The sequence below is a fragment of the Pleurodeles waltl genome, chromosome 7 (assembly GCF_031143425.1).
Source record: "Pleurodeles waltl isolate 20211129_DDA chromosome 7, aPleWal1.hap1.20221129, whole genome shotgun sequence".
Taxonomy (NCBI): Eukaryota; Metazoa; Chordata; class Amphibia; order Caudata; family Salamandridae; genus Pleurodeles; species Pleurodeles waltl.
Window position 1 is genome coordinate 371,171,104 of NC_090446.1, and position 22,106 is coordinate 371,193,209.

At 47.2% G+C, this 22,106-nt stretch overlaps 1 protein-coding gene across 1 annotated transcript in view; it reads left to right on the forward strand.

Annotated features, from left to right (window-relative positions):
* Positions 1 to 22,106, forward strand: part of LOC138246881 (vomeronasal type-2 receptor 1-like) — a 364,961-nt gene that overhangs the window by 238,503 nt on the left and 104,352 nt on the right. Inside the window, exon 3 of the mRNA XM_069201630.1 lies at positions 15,160 to 15,990. Within this exon, the coding sequence (XP_069057731.1) occupies positions 15,160 to 15,990 (831 nt within the window). The remainder of the gene's footprint in view (positions 1 to 15,159; positions 15,991 to 22,106) is intronic.

The window sequence follows — 22,106 nt, forward strand, 5'->3', positions numbered from 1 at the left end:
TGTACTTCCCTGTTTGAGGCGACAGAACAAGGACCCAGGCCCACAACAGCAGGGGCATGCTCCAGTTCTTCGCCTTCCTGACTCCAATTGGATCCCTCTGTCCATACTCTCAGGGCCCACTAAGCCCATCCATGGGGAACCTTTCTACTTTCCTGCGGATCCCATCTGTGCAGCACCTAACCTTACTTTGCTCACAGATGTATCCCAGGAGCAGGATAGTACCACCATGACCAACACAGTGGTGTTGCCCACTCTACCCCTGGGGTGTGACACTTGTCCCCTCCCCAGGGATAACTCTGTCCACCCGGACAGCAAGCCACAGTGATTACTGACAGCTGCCAGGGATGAGAGCCAGGCCCCCGGCCTCTCAAAGCTCTCCAACCACTGTGGCTGTGGAGAGTGGGGGGCGGTAGCCCCAGGTGCTGGGCACCCTTTAACCACTCTCCCTTCCACCAGGTCAGGGATGACAGCCTGAACCTGGTCCTCCCCTCTGGGGCTTTGTACCCTCCCTCCTGGAGTGGTACCCCCAGAGTCCAACATGGTCAGGGTGCTTACAGAAGGCACCCTGTACCATTCCTCCACCAGTGCAGGGCTGTTAACCTGCCACTGGCCCTCCAACCTGGGGCCTGTACCTTCAGGTTGGACTAGGGCCCGGGGTGAGGCTTCCCTCTCCCTGCCCTCCCTTCTGGGGTCCAGCACCCTCCAACCGGGAGTGGCCTCCTCAGAAGACAACATGGTAGGGGCACTGTTATCAGTAGACCCTCCCTCCAGGTCCGGGGGGACACCCTGAACCTGGTCTTCCAGCCCAGGGTCTGTACCCTCAGACTGGATCACTGCCTGGCAAACCAGGACTTCCTGGGAGGCACACCTACCCCCCACCAGGTCAGAGTTTAACCTCTGCACCTGCCCATTCAACTCAGAGTCACCACCCTGAAGTTGAACCATTGCCTGGCACGCCAGGACTTCCTGGAGGGCACACTGACCCCCCACCAGGTCAGAGTTTAACCTCTGCACCTGACCATTCAACTCAGAGTCACCACCCTGAAGTTGAACAATTGCCTGGCACGCCAGGACTTCCTGGAGGGCACACTGACCCTCCACCAGGTCAGAGTTTAACCTCTGAATTTGGCCATTCAACTCAGAGTCATCACCCTGAAGTTGAACAATTGCCTGGCACACCAGGACTTCCTGGAGGGCACGCTGACCCTCCACCAGGTCAGAGTTTAACCTCTGAGCTGGGCCATTCAACTCAGAGTCACCACCCTGAAGTTGAACAATCGCCTGGCACGCCAGGACTTCCTGGAGGGCACACTGACCCTCCACCAGGTCAGAGTTTAACCTCTGAACCTGGTTCTCCAACCTAGGGTCACCATCCTGAGGTTGGACAACTGCCTGGTACACCAGGGCTTTCTGGGGGGCACACCTACCCCCCACCAGGTCAGAGGTTAACCTCTGAACCTGGATATCCAACCCAGAGTCACCACCCTGAGGTTGGACCATTGCCTGGCAGGCCAGGACTTTCAGGGAGGCACACCTACCTCCCACCAGGTCAGAGTTTAACCTCTGAGCCTGGTTCTCCAACCCAGGGTCACCACCTTGAGGTTGAACCATTGCCTGGTATACCAGGACTTTCTGGGGGGCACACCTACCCCCCACCAGGTCAGAGTTTGACCTCTGAACCTGGTTAGCCAACCCAGAGTCACCACCCTGAGGTTGGGCAATTGCATGGCACCCCAGGACTTTCTGGGAGGCACACCTACCTCCCACCAGGTCAGAGTTTAACCTCTGAACCTGGCCATCCAACCCAGGGTCGACACCCTGAGGTTGGACAACTGCCTGGCACGCCAGGACTTTCTGGGGGGCACACCTACCCCCCACCAGGTCAGAGTTTAACCTCTGAAACTGACCATCCAACCCAGAGTCAACACCCTGAGGTTGGACAATTGCCTGGCACAGCAGGACTTCTTGGGAGGCACACCTACCTCCCACCCGGTCAGAGTTTGACCTCTGAACCCGGTTATCCAACCCAGAGTCAGCACTCTGAGGTTGGACCACTGCCTGGTACACCAGGACTTTCTGGGGGGCACACCTACCCCCCACCAGGTCAGAGTTTAACCTCTGAACCTGGTCATCCAATCCAGAGTCAACACCCTGAGGTTGGACAATTGCCTGGCACAGCAGGACTTCTTGGGAGGCACATCTACCTCCCACCAGGTCAGAGTTTAACCTCTGAACCTGGGTATCCAACCCAGAGTCACCACCCTGAGGTTGAATCTTTGCCTGGCATGCCAGGACTTCCTGGGGGGCACTCTCACCCCCCACAAGGGACACACCGTCCCCAAGGGCCACACAAGAGTCTGGTTGGCGCAGGTCTCCCGACCTCTGCCCATCCGGCAGAGTCTGGGTTTCCCCCAAACCAGAAACGGTTTCACCTGGGTCATTCCTGGGGGGCTCTGCTCTCAGAGCTGTCCCCTGACTCTCAAGGTCCTCCACTGGGGTCTGCAACCCCCTCTCAACCCTATGTCTGGACTTCTGCACCCCCTCACTAGGAGGGGTACTGCCAGACACCAGAACTGTTGGGATGCTGGCTACAGTCACCCCCCCAAGTTCTTCTGACACTGCGGGGCTTCCCTCAAAAGGTGGCCCTACGGTACAGGCTAGGCTTCCCTCCTGGTGTTCCCTCATGGAACCCTCTAGGACCTGGGACCTACCTGGGACACTACAATCCTCTCCCACCACACTCGGTTGGGAACCACCTAGACCACTCCCTTCAGGAGCACCCCCAAATGCCTCTTCAGACTCTCTGGTACTCACCCAGCAGTCTGCCTCCATTGTAAGTTCCCTGGGGTCAGAGAACTCACACTCCACCTGGTGTTGGCGTAGCTCTGGAAAATAAGGACCAGACATATGCTCTCCAGCAATTACATCACTCTGCCCTTCACATGTATTAACCACAGTACCCTTCACCCAACCACCCAGTAACTCAACCTTGGAAAAGCACTCTACTTCACCCTCCTGAGACTGGTGAGACAGTATCTGTCTGTCCCTGACACTCAACCCAAACTCTTCTGGGATGTCTCTACACTCTATATCCAGGACGTCCACCAGGGGGGAACCCTTTTCTCTGTCACTCTCTGCTAGAGTCAGTACAGTGTCCCTCCCCCCAGTAGGAATATGACTCCCTGTGCCAGTTCCCCAATCCTTCTCATGGACCCTGTGCATAACGGGAACTACCTCATACCCTTGAACTGCCTGGGGTGTGTCAACTCCCTTCTTCAAGTTGGGCACCACATCTCTGGGCTTGTGCCCTTCTTCAGTAGTACTAGATGCAAGATTTTTGCTGCCACCATCTGAACTGGACTCAGCCCTTCCGGCCTCCAGTTTCAGCTCTTTACAGCTCAGCTCTTGAGCTGCAATCTTTTCTTCTTCCAGGGCTAAAAGTCTTTTTGCCTCAACCTCTGCAAGATACTCCTCTAATTGTTGCTCCTGTCGCCTTTGACTTCAGAGCCATTCATCTATTTCTGGGTCACTGTCCAACTCTGAGTAGCCTTCCTCCTCATCTGAGTAGTCTTCCTCCTCATCTGAGGGGTACTTAGTCATTTGGTTTCTTGCTGCCTCTCTCTCTGCCCATCTTTCCTCCCCCCAGACTATGTAGTGATGGAGCATCTCCGCTTTAGTAGATCTCCTTGCTACAGGAAGGCCCCATTGTCTGCAAAGCTTCCTTAGGTCAGCCTTAGTGAGGTGGTCAGTACGAACAAAGAATGAGTAGGTAAGCAATCCCATTCTGATAAGATCTTACTAGCAAAAACCAAAATCCAAAGTCCAAAATATCAATAGTATATCCAGGAGGACATCAGAGAACCAAAAGCCAAAAAAGATGAAAAATCAAGTTGACCTTCAACTGTGGGTAGGTAGTGAAATACTTAGCTACTGTATGTCACTGCACAAACACAAGTCCTATCCTCACCGCTGATCACCAATGTTAGAAATGGGGTTTTTGGTTGGCAGTCAGGTTGCCCTCTGTCCAAGCAAGAACCCTCACTCTAGTCAGGGTAAGTCACACACAATCCAAAATCAGCCTGTGCTCACCCTCCGGTAGCTTGGCACGAGCAGTCAGGCTTAACTTAGAAGGCAATGTGTAAAGCATTTGTGCAATAAATCATACAACACCGTAGTATAACACCACAAAAATACACCACACAGTGTTTAGAAAAATATAGAATATTTATCTGGGTACTTGTAGGTCAAAACGATCAAAGTTGCAATACGAATTTGTAAAGATATCACTGAAAAGTGATATTAAGTGTCTTTAAGTCTTTAAAAAGCCATAAAGTGTCTTTCAAGCACAGAGTACCTGGTTTCTGGTGGGAAATCTCCTCAGAGGGCCACAGGAGAAGAGATGCGTGGAAAAAGGGGTGTGTGCGTCGATTTCTTCTCAGCACACACAGACTTGCGTCGTTCTTTTCCACGCGGGGAAGTCGGGCGTCGTTTTCCGGCGCGCAGACAGTCTCTTTTTGTGGATCGCGGGGATTACCAGATGTCCCGGGTCTGTACGTGGATTGCCTCGCTTATTTTCCGGCTGCGCGTCGTCCTGCGGGGCTGCGCGTCGAAGTTTCGATCTCACGGTAGGCGTCGCGTCGATTTCTCCTTGGAAGTCGGGCGGCGTTGTCCTTGCGAGGCCGTGCGTCGAAATTTTGGTCTCACGGCAGGCGTCGCTTCGATTTCTCCTTGGAAGTCGGGCGGCGTTGTCCTTGCGAGGCCGTGCGTCAAAGTTTCGCACTCACGGTAGGCGTCGCGTCGATTTCTCCTGGAAAGTCGGGCGGCTTTGTCCTTGCGAGGTTGTGCGTCGAAGTCTCGATCGTCCCGAGGGCGTCGCGTCGATCAGCGTCGGTGTGCGGCGTTTTTCTCGCCGCGAAACAAGCTGTGCGTCGAAATTTTCGGCGCACGGAGCGTCCAAGTGAAAGGAAGAAGTCTTTTTGGTCCTGAGACTTCAAGGAACAGGAGGCAAGCTCTATCCAAGCCCTTGGAGAGCACTTTCACAGCCAGACAAGAGTTCAGCAAGGCAGCAGGGCAACAGCAAGACAGCAGTCCTTTGTAGAAAGCAGACAGGTGAGTCCTTTGAGCAGCCAGGCAGTTCTTCTTGGCAGGATGTAGTTTCTGGTTCAGGATTCTTTTCCAGCAAGTGTCTGATGAGGTAGGGCAGAGGCCCTGTTTTATACTAAGTTGTGCCTTTGAAGTGGGGGTGACTTCAAAGAGTCTCTAAGAAATGCACCAAGTTCCCTTTCAGCTCAATCCTGTCTGCCAGAGTCCCAGTAGGGGGTGTGGCAGTCCTTTGTGTGAGGGCAGGCCCTCCACCCTCCCAGCCCAGGAAGACCCATTCAAAATGCAGATGTATGCAAGTGAGGCTGAGTACCCTGTGTTTGGGGTGTGTCTGAGTGAATGCACAAGGAGCTGTCAACTAAACCTAGCCAGACGTGGATTGAAGGGCACAACAAGATTTTAGTGCAAAGAAATGCTCACTTTCTAAAAGTGGCATTTCTAGAATAGTAATATTAAATCCGACTCCACCAGTCAGCAGGATTTCATATTACCATTCTGGCCATACTAAATATGACCTTCCTGCTCCTTTCAGATCAGCAGCTGCCACTTCAACAGTGTATGAGGGCAGCCCCAATGTTAGCCTATGAAGGGAGCAGGCCTCACAGTAGCGTAAAAACGAATTTAGGAGTTTTACACTACCAGGACATATAACTACACAGGTACATGTCCTGCCTTTTACCTACACAGCACCCTGCTCTAGGGGTTACCTAGGGCACACATTAGGGATGACTTACATGTAGAAAAAGGGGAGTTCTAGGCTTGGCAAGTACTTTTAAATGCCAAGTCGAAGTGGCAGTGAAACTGCACACACAGGCCTTGAAATGGCAGGCCTGAGACAAGGTTAAGGGGCTACTGAGGTGGGTGGCACAACCAGTGCTGCAGGCCCACTAGTAGCATTTAATCTACATGCCCTAGGCACATGTAGTGCACTCTACTAGGGACTTACCGGTAAATTAAATAGTCAATCATGGATAAACCAATCAATAGTACAATTTACACAGAGAGCATATGCACTCTAGCACTGGTTAGCAGTGGTAAAGTGCTCAGAGGTCAAAAGCCAACAACAACAGGTCAGAAAAAATAGGAGGAAGGAGGCAAAAAGTTTGGGGATGTCCCTGTCAAAAAGCCAGGTCCAACAGCGTCATTTTGATGAAAGGAGTGTATTAACATTTAAAAATCTTTCTCTGGTGCCATATTACTTCTAAGCACTTTGCCACCGCGCACACCATAGGCCAGTGGATATTTGTTCTGCAAATCCTAAAGCCCTGATGACGGTCCCTGATGCCCAGGGTAATGCAGGGGGGTCTGATCCAACGGGCCCTTTGCTTTTTATATGCTGGACAATGGAATAGGACATGGCTGATTGATTACCTGATGTTACACTCCATTGGGCAAAGATCCATTGAACTAGCAGTTTGCTTCCACCTGGAGGTAAGATCACGTTTTGGTAAAGATCCAATTCTAAATCTGGTGTAAAGTGCACATGCCTCAGGATGTAAGATAATGCCAAAAGAGTGCTTAAACTCATAATGACACTTAAATGATAAAAAACTGTCCGTCATACTACCGGACGGGACAGTTGCTAATATTGACGTTTGCACACTCACCCAGAATGCATTCTTCAGATTCTGCAAGGCATTTTTTGGAAGATGCAAAGGATCCGACTAGTAGGAATCCAACCAGAGTTTAAAGAAACTGCTTTTTACATAGTTGCACCATGGGATTTTCTCAGCCTGTGAGTCTCCCAGGAGCACTCCTAGCCATGCCCTATAAGAATCTAGGGCTTCTGTGGACCAAATCCAAATCCAGTATTGCAATGGCCTCAAAGCAGCGATATCTGCAATAGAGTGCAGGTTCAGGTCCATTCGGATAGGCAAGGTAGGAGAACTCAAGGGACCCTTTAACAGGGCCTTCATGAAAGATATCTCTGCTCTTTCTATGTTGTGCTGTTTACTATGGCCCCATAGCTCAGCACCATACAAGGCCCCCGCTCTGGCTTGTATTTTGTAAATGTCTACTGCTGGTGTGATGGAAAAGATAGGCGCTCTAGCAGCAAACCTCAAAATGCCTCCTGACATTTGTTTGGGGGACATGATACATTTTGTCAAATGTGCAGACCATTTATGGGAATTCCCTAATCTAACTCCCAAATAGTAGAAATAAATTACACGTTCAAGGGCCTCACCATCCAGCACTATGCCTTTCCTTACTCTAAACTTTGGATCACCAAATACCATACATTTGGTTTGGGTGCTGTTTATTTGAAGACTGTGGTCCCTGCAAAACCCCAAAAAATTATCCAGAAGCCTGGATAATCCAGAGGCAGTTTGGGATAACAGCAGGGTGTAATCAGCAAACAAAAGACACTGGGCCTCATTATGACCCTGGCGGGCGGCGGAGGCCGCCCGCCAGGATGCCGCCCTCCAAAATACTGCGCCGCGGTCAAAAGACCGCGGCGGGTATTACAAGTTTTCCCCTGGGCTGGCGGGCGGTTGCTGAAAAACCGCCCGCCAGCCCAGGGGAAAACGACCTTCCCACGAGGATGCCGGCTCGTAATCGAGCCGGCGGAGTGGGAAGGTGCGACGGGTGCAGTGGCACCCGTCGCGTATTTCAGTGTCTGCAAGGCAGACACTGAAATACTTTGCGGGGCCCTCTTACGGGGGCCCCTGCCGTGCCCATGCCATTGGCATGGGCACGGCAGGGGCCCCCAGGGGCCCCGCGACCCCCCCTACCGCCATCCTGTTCATGGCGGCTTCCCCGCCATGAACAGGATGGCGGTAGGGGGGGGTCGGAATCCTCATGGCTGCGGAGCGCGCTCCGCAGCCATGGAGGATTCACACGAGCAGCGGAAAATCAGCGGGAGACCGCTGACTTTCCGCTTCTGACCGCGGCTGAACCGCCGCGGTCAGAATGCTCGTTGGAGCACCGCCAGCCTGTTGGCGGTGCTCCCGTGGTCGGTGGCCCTGGCGGCCACCGGCCGCCAGGGTCAGAATGACCCTCACTGTGTCTTAATCCCATCCAGTTTAGGAGTGTTGTTTAAACTATCAAATAGATATGGGATGCAAGTATTTATAAAAAGTAAAAAAAGAGTAGGAGCCAAAACACAGCCCTGTCTAACACCTTTCTGTATTGGGAACTCGTCAGGTTGTTCTCCATCCTTCCCCAACCATACTCTAGAAAAACTCTCTGAATACAATTCCCTAATCAGGTTTAGCAGAGACCCAGGGACTCCAGTTTTGCCCAAGATCTCCCATCGCTTGAGCCGGGGGACCAAGTCAAAGGCGGATCTGAGATCTACAAAGGCGACGAACAACCTGCTTGATTGTGAGAAAGTGGAAGACCTGGTCCACCCTAGCCATCTTCTGCCTAAAGCCTGCCTGCAAATGGCTTTGGACCCCGTTATCTTCTAACCAGGCTCTGAGCCTACCCAAGACCTGATGGGAAAATATCTTCTGGAGATTATCTAAAAGGCTGATCGGCCTGGTATTACCCGAAGCCAATTTGTCCCCTTTCCTGTGAATAGGGACAATTATTGCACCCTTCTAGGAGCGAGGGAGGATGTTACTCTCCAAGATGGCTTTTGAAACTTGATTGATATAAGGGTCCTATAATTTCAAATCAGACTTGAACAGGTCAGACAGTATCCCATCTAACCCAGGACCCTTCTCTGGTTTTTGGCCATAATGGCTGCCTCTGTTTCTTTTCTAGTGAAAGAGATGATAGCAGCTGCCCCATCAATCTTATCAATGTCCGGGCTCTCTTTATCAGCAAAGGAAACAAACTCCTAGCTGTAAAGTTTGGTAAAATATAAAATCCAGTTGTTTGCAGGGATGTGGCAGCCAGGCCTAGTACACAAGTTGCGTCCATTTTGGGAAACCAGGCACCATAACCGTTTTACATTGGAACACTTGGTTGCTATCAGCAATTCTTGCCATATATCCTCCGTCCACTGCACCTTACTGGACTTGATAGCAACAGCATATTCGTGCCTTGCCAAGATTATTTCTGGTCTCTCCTGTTGTCCAACAGCTTCCAAAAGGCCACACTTGGCCCTCCTACAAGCGTTGTTAAACAATCTATTTTGTGTATGCACTCTAAGCCTCCTGCTTCCCCTGCTCTCCCTAGCAAAGAGGGCCATCAGGGAAGCAAAAAGCTCAGCATGTTTTGCCATAATCTGGTCTGGAGAGTAAGGATTGGAAGCAAGGGCAAATGTATAACTGGAAACTAAGTCGTGCATTCTGGCGACTAGTACATCTGTGTTCGTAAAAGCTTCTTATCTTAATAAACGCTGGTTACTTGCCACCACCAATGGGAGCATATTCTCCTGCTCTTGTTGGTTTATCCCATGATCAGAAAACCACTTCTCCCACTCTAGCATAAGGGGAAAATGATCACTATGGCGTTGCTCTCCCACCTTGAGGTCCTTAATTTCCTGCCAGATCCTAACATCAATGAGCAAATAATCAATCAGGCAACCATAAGACCCTCTGGAAAAGGTGGGGCTAGCTGTAGTGTCTAAGGGAAATCCCCCATTCCCTGGCCGTAGGCCATACAACAGCATTAGGTCAATAACCTGCAACACCCTTGAACTAGACTTAGGCTGATTCCTCAACATGGAAAAAGGTGGAATTCCCTATATTGCATCCTCTTCCTGGGTTAGCTCAGCAAAGAGCTATGATGACGAAATTCAAGGGAAGAAGTTCTGCCACAAGAGTATTTATCAAAGGGATGGTTTCTGAGGTCTTACTAGGGGGACCTGGTCTATTATAGAGATTGACACACAGAAGGAGGGGACCCAGTTTTAGCTTGATTGAAACTGCCAAAATATTGACTGAGTCCACATGGATTTCCTTCACTTCTCCTACCTGGGAAATTTTTACCCACATGATGAGGTCTCCTCCTGCCCTCCCCGCTGGTGAGGGGTTGGCCTCCTTACAGAATGAAGTATATCCCTGTCTATGCACATTCGTAGAAGCCCATATTTCCTGAAAAGGCATATGCTAAAGAAATCAATGAGGGAGCCCCAATCAGGATCATCACTCTTGTTCTGTATACCTGCTATGTTCCATGTAAGTAATGACGGGTAAAAGGGCCTATTTCCTAATTGAATGTTGCTGGCAGCCTTGGGGCAGGGCACTAAATTCATTATTACAGTATATTTTCTACACTTGGGCTCTCATCCTGTATGTCGCCCCCCATGGTGAACTCCTGGGGGCGCCCTTTTGGTTCCCTATGTAAATTACCACCCTCATACAATGAAATGGTATTCCGGGGGCTACTGTTTCTCTTAGTCAATCAATGTCTGAAAGGTCAAAACTTTGCATTTTCTTTGGCGATCTCGACTGCTTGCCCAGTGTCTCATGCTCCCTCCAGGTAGTGGCCGCAGAATGGGCCCTTGAAGAAGAAGCTGGCTCACAGGGCCCGTGGTGGAGACCCTGTTCTCTGGGATGACGGATAGCTCCTTAGCTGTGGTACCCCAATCGGGCCAGTTGGTTTTGAGGATAATATTTGATCCATTATGTAGGGGGTATGGGGCCTCCACGGTGATCAAACCTTTGACCAGATTAGGGCTGGATAAGACTAGCTCAATGGTGTCCCAATGACCTGTCTTTACTTTATGACGCCTGGCGGAGATAATATCTGAGTGTATAATGGAGCCTCATTTTCTGACAGGTCTTCTATAATGAATAGCTTTATTTTTTAATGACAGGCTATCTACCTGAGTATTTGTGGATAGTTTTGGGACCTTGCGCTTTTATATTATAAAGCAACAATTATAATTAGTTGCTATGGATTGCCTGGCGAGTGAGTTCCATGGCTCACCTATACAAGAGCTAGGCTGTAGAAAATGACTGCTGCAGCTGGCTACCCTGGGGGTGTTTTTACTCTTTCCTAGTGAAGGCCCTAGCCTAATTGGTGTCTCGTCGGGCCCCACCTCATGTGCATTCCTCCACTCTTTAAGGGTAGGCACAGTGGATTCAAGACTTCTTCCGGGGGGATCTCCCCAACCGGATTCTTTACCTCTGAAGGAAGTAAGGTAAGAACTTCTGTAAGCATACGTTTTAGGTCCTTTACCTCTTGTTTTAGATCCGTTATTAGGTTGACCACTTCGATCTGAAAATTTCCACCTCTAACCTGCCTGCTGGATATTTCCAAGTTAGGATCCGAACAGCCTTTCTCTAGGGGATGATCCAAATCTCCTAATACGGAAAATCTGTTAGAACAAGGTAAATCATACGCTACAGTGTTTCTGTTAGCAACACCCACATCTACCGTGTGCATGGGACATAGGCCCCCATTCCAACATTGACGGGCGGCGGAGGCCGCCCGCTAATGTTCCGCGGCAGAAATACCGCTCCGCGGTCCAGAGACCGGGGAGGGTATTCCAAGTTTTCCCCTGGGCTGGCGGGCGGCCGCCGAAAGGCCGCCCGCCAGCCCAGGGGAAAACAACCTTCCCACGATGAAGCCGGCTCGTAATCGAGCCGGCGGAGTGGGAAGGTGCGACGGGTGCTACTGCACCCGTCGCGTATTTCACTGTCTGCTATGCAGACAGTGAAATACAAGCGGGGCCCTCTTACGGGGGCCCCTGCAGTGCCCATGCCATTGGCATGGGCACTGCAGGGGCCCCCAGGGGCCCCGCGACACCCCCTACCGCCATCCTGTTCCTGGCGGGCGAACCGCCAGGAACAGGATGGCGGTAGGGGGTGTCAGAATCCCCAAGGCGGCGCAGCAAGCTGCGCCGCCTTGGAGGATTCCAACGGGCAGCGGAAAACCGGCGGGAGACCGCCGGTTTTCCTGCACTGACCGCGGCCAAAGCGCCGCGGTCAGAATGCCCTGCGGGGCACCGCCGGGCTGTCGGCGGTGCTCCCGCCAACCGCGAGCCTGGCGGTCACAGACCGCCAGGCTCGTAATGAGGGCCATAGTCTTTCGGCCTCTGGATCAACTACATCATCACCCCCCTGATGTTCACAATATTGGGGCAGGATCTTTGCAACTAGCTGGTTTATCCCTTTTGGGCGATCTAGGCCTAAAAAAGGATGAAAGAGAGACACTATTTATCCTCTTGGAAGCTTGACTCTCATTCCCATTCAACATAGACTCAACCTCTTCAATAAGGTGTAAATTTAATTAGTGGCACAGTTAGAAAGTCACCTCGAGGTTTTATGAGATTTGTGGATTTTAGGTAATGTAGCTGCCGCCACAGGACTCACTGGTGCTTTGCGCTTCCTGATCCTTTAGTTAAGTACGAATTACCCACAGATTATAAATAAGAGTGGTTAGGATGTCAAACTGAAAGGCCTCCACCTTATATTCAAGAGCTGTGGCACGACCCGGCCTCTTCGGGACACTGATGGGCACAGACGGGCCCACCCTTGGCACATCCCGTGCAGTGGGATCCCAGGTGCGCTTTTAGCACTCCACTGTTTGGCGCCGCTGAATGTGACTCCGCACCCACCTGGGGCCTGCTAGGACTAAAAGTCCCTCTGGTGTCTGTGGCTGTGATTTGCCCCACGCAGCGGGATCCCAGGTGCTTCTAGCACTCCGCTGTTTGGCGTCGCTTAACGTGGCTCTGCCCCCACTTGGGGCCTGCTGGGACTAAGAGTCCCTCCGGTGTCTGTGGCTGTGACTTGCCCCACGCAGCGGGATCCCCGGCATGCTTTTAGTGCTCCACTGTTTGGCACCACTGAACATGGCTCTGCCCCTACCTGGTGCCTGCTGGGACTAAGGGTCCGTCTGGTGTCTGTGGCTGTGACTTGCCTCGTGCAGTGGGTTCCCAGGCGCGCTTTTGGCACTCCACTGTTTGACGCCGCTGAACGTGGCTTCGCCCCCACCTGGGGCATGATGGGACTAAGTGTCCCTCTGGTGTCTGTGGCTGTGAAAAAGTGATGTAATAACAGTTTCTAGAGTTCAGAGAAAACGAATTAACTCAAGCAAAGTGCCAGCTTCAGAGATCTTTTTTTCAATTAAAGGAGATGAGTGGAGAAGGGTCCTGCATCTGCCAGGTAGAAGTGAATGGATGTTCACCATCACGTTTCTTAATTATGCAGTCTATTTCCAGCTCTCTAAATTTTATTGGGTGAATCTTGCTGCATGTTTTTTCTGAAGGTGCTAGATAGACGATTAAGCACAATATTTCTTGCTGGAAAAGGTTTGGCTATGTTGGATTGTTGCTGCTTGGCTCACTCGGAGACATCCTGTGCCAAAACACACTTTTAGAACAGTAACTATAACAAACTGTTGGAAACGTTGATTAGAAGAGAACTTAGGGACAGATAAGTAGGATTTAGCTACAGTCACCAATGGCAGTTTACGTAGGAATGTTTAAAAACCCATTTGTAGTCCACTTTTCCTCAGACCAGGAGCTGAACGGAATTAAAGAAAAACTTTGCTGCTGCCATTTCAATTTTTATTACAATTCCTCAACGTAACCATCATCATTATTTTTTACAAATATAAATAATATGCATAGGTTGAGACAAGGTGCACCATCTAAAATGCACGATTTAAAGACCATAAACCACAAATACATACGTTCATGGGACAAAGTGTAGTCTACAGATATTCAAGGTTGTTAGATGCAAAATTCATACAGTTTTCAATTGCGAGAACACATTACAAATTGTTCTCTCGACCTGCATGTCTAAAGGCTATTGCTTTCGATATCTTTTGCAGTCTGATGATTCAAACTACTAGTTTTAGCTCAGTTTTTTTTTAAAAAGCGGATTTTAAAAATAGCGCTATTTTGTACGAATTATTCTATTTCATGCGAGCACCCAGTCTCCACGAGTGCTTTTTTAACGGGCCGGATTCGATCTTACAGGGTGGATATAATAAAATTATATTTTTTTAGTGTATCAGTGACATAATCAAATTAAACTTTTGGGCACATGCACAACCTCACCATGCTGTTATCTTTTTTTTATCTTCCCAATTTGCATTGCAAACCTAGCTTTGTGTGTTTTAAAAGTGTTTGGCCACTGTAAAAGTAATTCCCACCTGATAAAATTCTGGATCGTTCATTGGGACCCAGAGCAAGAGCGGAAAAGGAGAAGACAAGGACTTTGCTGCTGTGATTCAACAGAAACGTTTCTTGGCCTATTGGAAGAAAACTGGAAGAGGTGGTATAACCACTGCCTTGACTCTCTGGAACATGTGGCTTAAAAATAACTGTGAGAAACACTGCCCTGAATAGGGCATAAAATACTTGCTATTTTTTTCTATGATTATTTGGGCTTACATTGCACTTCAGTGAAGTAAGGGGCTGGAGCCGATACAGTATGAAGTTCTGCGGAGAGCCTAAGCGTCCATGCTGAGTTAAGAATAAGCAATTGTTCACGTATCCAATTTACTGCAATTGACATTCCCTAGTTGGTGAGGTGCAAGTAAGCAGACAACGATGAAGTTAGGGTGAGAAGCAAAGGGGGCATCTTAGTTGCTAATGAAAGTGAGGTGACGCTGTTTAAGGCAGACAAGTTGCCTGTGGGACAGGGAACTGCTGGCCTAGAAAAACATCCTGAGCAGGCCTACAATAATAGCCATTGCTCATACAGGAAGAACTATAATTGACTAGCCAACGTTTTACTTTAATTTTAGTTCCAGCCCCAATATTAATCTAACACCCTCCTGGCAGTTAGAAGTACTAGTGTGTGTTGTTTTTTTAAGAGACCACAGTGCCTCTGCAACTCAGTAAAGTCCTTCACGAAACATCAGCTCATAAAATATATTCTGATACGCCATCCTGTTTTCCTGTGAGTGAAGTTGTGAGGGTGTGATTCAAACACGGGTATCCTTGATTCGGTGAATGTGCCTTAGCAATTAGGACAGACGTGCTCACTAGCTGGCCCCTGGTAGCATTACATACCTGTTATCATCTCATTCTCAGTATTCCGTATATAGACAGCAAAGATTGAGAAAGAATCATGCTTTTCAGCTTGTCTTGATTTAAAGTAAATAATATCAACAAAGTGATTACCTAAAAAGTGGTTGGCAGTTTCTACTTCCAGTTCTTTTGCAGGATAAATATTGTCCTCACTATTGTTTATGTTTCCTTTTTTTCAGATCAGTTATGGATCTGGGCTCCCATTTCTAAGTGATAAACGTCAGTTTCCTTCTTTTGTGCGAACCAACCCGAGCACTGACAGTGTCCCTTATATTTTAGCGCAGTTGGTCATACAGTTTGGCTGGACATGGGTAGGAATCCTGGCTTCGGACAGTGACTATGGCTTACATGGCAGCCAGAAGCTCAGGAGAGAACTTGCAAACAACGGTGTCTGTGTGGCCTTTTTAGTAACTGTGAGTGACAATGACAGTGATAGAAAAATATCCTCAATAGTTGATCTACTCAAAAAATCCACTGTGACAGGGGTTATTCTATATACGTACCCCACAGAGGTGAATAGCATCTTGGATACACTGGCAGCCCAAGGTGTGATGGGTAAAGTGTGGCTCATCAGCACGAGTCTTGTAGGCAGCTTTTTATTTTACAAAGAAAATTTATGGAAGTTACTCAACGGTACCCTTGGAATTCCTCCTCACAAGCGAGAGTCTCGTGCATTCCAGAAATTTCTGTATAAACTTCACCCCTCGCTTTATCCCAATGACATTTACATAAAGGCCTTCTGGGAGTACGTCTTTGAATGTCAATGGTTGTCAAACAAGAGCCATCAAAATACGACAGATGATGAAAACAGAAGCAAAGGGACCAACATTTGTACAGGATCAGAAAAACTGGAGGCACTTCCAACTTCAATGTACGATGTGAATAACTTCCGCTTCTCCTATTATGCGTACACTGCAGTGCATGTGCTGGCTAATGCTCTGGACGCTATGTTATCCTGCAGTCTCCGAAATAAAAAATGTCCCGACATGCAGGAATTTCGCCCGTGGCAGGTAAGCTGAAATACATTCCTAGATGCCGCATACATGAATAACGTTTTTAACAATGAGGGTGCCCTGGGGGAGCAGAGCACTAGCGGGTCTCCTCCATGAGTGGCTTTGTGCTGCTAGCACACGCCCCAATGCTTAGGGACAAGGGATAGGTTGCGGTTAATAGGGGGTAAGGCTGGAGTGATAGGGGTACTTAAGGCATGGGAAGGGGGAGTTCAGCTTCTTCCTGAATCCATTAGCCAAGAAGAAACACATGGACAGTCTGTGTCAGACGGTGAGGAAATTTAGTAAAATGAGCAGAGTAAAGTGGTGAGGACAGCAGGACGAGATGATGGAAAAGGATTCCAGCAAAATGTCCTGTACATGGTATGTGCATTGGGCAGAGATTACGTTATTAGGCTGGGAATCTTGAGACAGGCCTGGGTTGTAATGGTAAGACCCAGTTGGGAAGCCACAAGCACAAATGAACCATGATGACATCATGGGTGAGGGCATTGTAGGAAAGTTAGTTCTTCTGGGCACTGGCACAGTGTATTGAGGAGCAGTTGGCAAATTTGTGTGATCACAGGGACGAAGGGGCAGCTACAGTGGGTGTTTAGACAGAAGACAGGGAAGGACAAAAGGTCGAAAAGAAGTGTGTTGAGAGAGGTAGGCGTGAAGGAGGATAAGCGGGAACAGAAGACGAGGCCAAAGGGTATGGATCGAAGAGGTTGAGTTACACAAAGGAGATGGAGAGCCTCATGGGCCACTGACAATAGAGCCCCTCCAGGTCGGAGTAGCCTGGAGGGTAATGCAGTATCAAAACTGGCACAAGGGACTGGCAATAGCTGCAGCTGTCAGTGGAGCACATATGGCTCCTGGACATTTCGCCCTAAGACTTGAAATGGTTTTTAGCACCCTTTTTACAGCAGAGGAGAATACAGAAACACAATTGCCAAAGTGTGCCAGAGAATAGAGAAAATATAATGATGGTATGAGTGATGGTGTGAGAAAGAGAATAAGCAAACGGGGTGGGGTAGATAATGGAAAATGAAGATGCACTGGGGCTGTATTATGGAGAGGAGAGTGATGAATTAGAGGAAATTGAAGTGAAAGAGAGTTGGTGGGCATTAAGAAATGGAAAAAAAGGAAGGCATTAGTGAGTGAGCAGAGTGTATAATAGAAGAAAAAAGGAGCGTTGATGCATTTTGGATGTCGAGCAGATGAAAAGAGCACCTCAGATGTGGCAGACAAGGACAGAGAAGCTTCTCAAAAAGGAGAGAAAATGCCCTACGGAATAGGGATCAAGCTGCAAAATGGTACAGGACAGTGGTGGCCAGTATGGGATGTGGCAAGGGATGATAGGGTAAAAGAGTAGGCAAAATCAGTGGTGGTGGGTGAGGGACTTATTGGTTTGGAGAATGCAAACGGTGAAGGTAACAATAACAAGGTGAAGACAATGTGTGATAAAGAAATGCAATGTGAGGACAGGAGAGATAAAGAAAAGAGGGAGAATAAGAAAGAACAGTGGAAACACAGCATAGAAAGAAGCTGCTAGATATGAGGTTTGAGATGCCTTTAGGGTCGCATTTATTAGAAGAAAGTGGGATTTGAAACCATAAGCCTGTTGATGTTTTTAAATTGCTTCACAGAGACATACAACCAAAAGAAGGGTTCAAAGAAGAAAATGGGAGTTAGCAAGTAAGCCAAGGATAACTATGACAATAGATGACAGGTTGTCAGCATTTCTAATTTATGCTAGCATTTACTGTGAAAGGTATGCTGTCAGAGCAGCAGCGGTGTTTAGGTATATGGACATTGTACATACAGCACAAATGCACTTTAGTGGGCATGCTTGGTTAAGATATGATGATGGATTGAGGGCAAGATTGAGTTTGAATTTAGAGAAGGCTTGGGAAGGATGCAGATACAGAGCTTTGGATCCAATAGATGTCTTCCAGCCAACTGCCAGCGACAACACATACTACAAGCAGACTATCCATACCATATCAGCCTTTTTTACATTTCCCCATCCAGCAAGGGATTGGGTCATATGGAAGTGGGGCAAGGACGTAGTTCAGGAATAAGTTAGGGGTTCAACAAAGGGTTCTGTATGAGAAAATCTTGTAGTTGCAAGCAAAAATGCAAAATGGACTGGGGATTTAGGGAAGGGTTTCTGTTGGGATATCACGGACCTAGGATACAGGGACAACTTGAGATCAGCAAAGGAGTTATCAACGATTGTTGAACAAAAACTGGATAAATAATTGAAAGCAGGGAGGATTTCAGAACCATTTTGGCTATGGCCTTTGCTGGATTTGATTATTTCACCCCTGGTAGAGATGCCTAAAGAAGCAAATAGGAATACTGGCTTATACATCATCTGTCAGTAATGAATACATTGCAGAGAAAGATGCTACAGTAACATATGTATCAGTGTCATCATCAGTAAACTTTATTTGGTTATAATCATAACGATAAAAATAGACACAACAAAAACATAAACAAACCACATGTATAATACATCAGTGGTAACCTGAGACACATATAACAACATTGATCATTAAACCATGCTTCAAGCACTTAAAAGACAAAATGCATGTATCAATAGTATGACATAGTGATCAAACAAAACCCCTAAACGAGACAGCAATAGAGACTTATGAGAACGTGGATGCATCAAGTACAATAAAATTAATCAATTCTGGTATACTTCGATTGCATCGTAATTCTTGAAAAACAAGTTACTTTAAAAAAAATATGCTCATCAGATCAGTAAAAACATGAGATCAGGTCAAGCATGCACAAAGTTCAAGGGGGTTCAAAAATGGAATACTAAACATTCTTCTTGGCGACCTAAAATAACTACAAAATATAGTGAAATGTAAAGTATATTGCGGAGACATATTGTCACAGCCGCACTGACCCCGGTGCCAGCACTCCATCCACTAGGAGAGGCAAGTAGATGGTGCAACACTGATTCTAAATCTAGTCTGCAAAAATCTATCCCTTTCTCTTTTTTACAGATTATAAATAGCGTTCCATAGACTGAATAATTTTTAACAGCATGTGTCCCCATTAAGAGGCTTTCAACATTTCCATCTGCTCTCTATGTAGCATCTTTAGTTCGAGGAAATGGTACCTCACCCAACTCAGTAGTAATCATGGTCTGTGGTCTGAGAAATAATTACTCCCTCACAAGGTTTTTGAAAGACTTCTTGCATGGTTAAATGGCAAACAATCCTTGGGATTCAGCCTATTTAGATACGATTCAGCCCTTGTCCGGACCTTGATCCAGTATAATAGAGGCCTCAAAGCAATCTTGTCACCAACATATTCAACAAATAATTCTTTTTGAATGCAAACTGATGGGGTACTTTGAGGTGCTCCCAACAAGCACCTTAAATACACATTTTCAACCATCTGTAATTGTTCTGCCCGTATGTATCCTCAAATATTCCTGCCGTAAGTGACCTTAGAGAGACACTTTGCCTGATAAACCTTTTTAAGGCTATGAGAGCCCTGCTCTCTAATCTATGGGCAAAGCTAGTTACGGCTGCATTCACCTTAATAAACCCCTCCCTCTTACTGTCAATCAGGGGTTTCCAGTTTATACTGGAGTCAAATAACACCCCTAGATAGGATACAGCTATAACTTTAGACAAGGTGTGATTGCACACCCTAAATGTTTTTGTTCTTGTTCAGAGTGGGCCCACAACCATAACTAAAGGCTTACTAAACTGAACAGAAAGATCCAGATTCTACAAATTCATTCAACAACATGCTGTAGACCAGCTGCAGTTGTGGCCATGAGGACTGAGTCTTCTGGACACAATCTCACCCCTACTTTATGACAGTCAGCCTCAGCAGACCAGAAGGCTTGCTCTACCCCTTTTATGTTTAGGGTAAACGAAAAAGGGGCAAGAATACACCCCTGTCCAAGCCCCTTGAAAGTTCTAAAACAATGAGTACAAGAAGAAGCCTGAGTGTACAGAACAGATGCTGTCGTGTTTGCGTGTTAATTATTTAGGTAGTGCACAATGCCAGGGTCTACCCCATAGAGAGAAGCATATTCCACAGCATACCTTGATTGATCCTATTAAAAGCGGACTTGAGGTCCATAAAGGCTAGATGGATTGATTCAGCACGGGCTACTGTATACTTGGTAATGAAGTTCATGCATTGATCAATTGTGGATCTACCCAGCCTAAAGCCATATTGCGCTTCAGAGAATATATCATCCTTATCCACACATGACATTAACCTATCCAATAGCACCCTTCCTAGGACATTCACAACAGAGTCTATCAACGGTCAGTAGCATTGAGGATTGTCTTTGTCACTCTTCTTAAAGTCAGGGACTATAACTAAGGGAGACTACGAGCAGTGCTTAATTTGTAAATAAAAATGTGCCGGTGCCCAAAGCCCTCTTCTTAAACATGCAGCTCCTGCAATTAAATGTGGAAACACGTCATACTGAGGCAGCGTAAATCTGAAGTCATCTCGGCCTTTTCAGTCCATATAAGGCCACTCACTGCCCATTCAGCTCACTCTTGCAGCTTTCTACTTTCTCCCTTTGTGACGCTTTTTCGTTTTTCCCTTCCTCCATCTTTCCCATATGTGTCTTTTGTTTGCATCAAATGTTTGAGGCAGAAGAATGAGCCCCGGCCCCCACAAATAAGTGCCGGTGCTCAGCACCGGAAACAACAAGCACAAATTAAGCACTGACTACGAGGGTGGAGAGTCCTCTAACTGCTGCATTTAAAACCAAAGTCAAAGCTTTCCCTAAGATCTCTATATCTCCAATGAACAAAATCAAGGGGAATTCCATATCGCACAGGTGCCTTATTTCTTGATACCCTTGTTAACTTTATTTAGTGCGAAAGTGAGATTAGACCTCACACTATGGGTGAACTCAACTTGTTATTTACGTGGATAGGTGTACAATTATAAACCTCTTCGTAATGTGCAACCCACTGACTAGCTGTGATGCAATGATTTAAAGCTGGAAACATTTCGTTCACAAAACAAGGCTGATTGATTACATGCCAAAACGTGAAACTGTCTTTACTAGCACTTGCTTGCACCAAGTCATCCCAGGCTATATCTTTTAAGATGGTTTTATGTTTTTGGAGTTCCATTTTATAAGACCTTTGACAGGCAGCTATACGTTCCTGGTCTCTGCGAGCATGTAGTAATGCCTCCTTTAGTCTTCGTAGAGCTTCAGAGCAATTATAATCAAACCATTGTGGGTCAGGTGAATCACTGTTAGCACTGGATATGTTAAGTAAGACTGTCACCTCATGAGAAATACATTCGTAGGCAGCCAAAAATGCCCCACTAGAGGAGCATGGTTCTAGGTAAGTAAAGAGCTCTTTCAAACAGGCTAAAAAAAGATGTGTATTTAAATGCTTTATTCAGCAATTAAATAATTGAAGTACAATGCACAATAGAGTCAGCAGCTAAAAATATAAAACTACGTATATAAAACATAATCATAAAAACATCACAATTTACACAACATGGGGTACAATGCATCATAAATAGATCGTCTGAAAAGTAAAACACCATAACTCACAACATAGCAGCAGATAGGACATTTTACCATCCAGCACGTTGCCTGTACAGTTTGCACACATAGAACACCACAGAGTCCTTTTAATAATCCTTTCAATAAGCTCCCTCCTCCAAGCACATCACTGTCACATATATTTACTCTTATCTAGGTTTTAAGCAATGCCCATCATTCACTAGGAACAAACCAATGTGCCAATCTGGGGATTATAACTTAAACACCCCATTTTGTACCACATTTTGCATTTTTGAGATTAGAGCAACAAGCCTCGGAAAAAAGTCCTCCTGATGGCTAGGCCAAAAATATCTGTTAGAGGTTGATTGTGTTAGTTGTAATACTCCAACTCCAGTGGAGATATTTGGCAACTGCACAAACAATAGATTCCCTGGTCTCTGCTGGCAACAGCCCAAGTGCTGCAGATTCTCATAAGAATGCTTGCATACAGTCAAGTCATACTCCAGTCTTGTTTAGTTTTCCATTTTGCACAAAAAGACAGTAGTGGTAGTGTATCATGTCGAAATCTAACATACAACAATCTAGCTGCAGGCTCCAAAATATAGTCTAG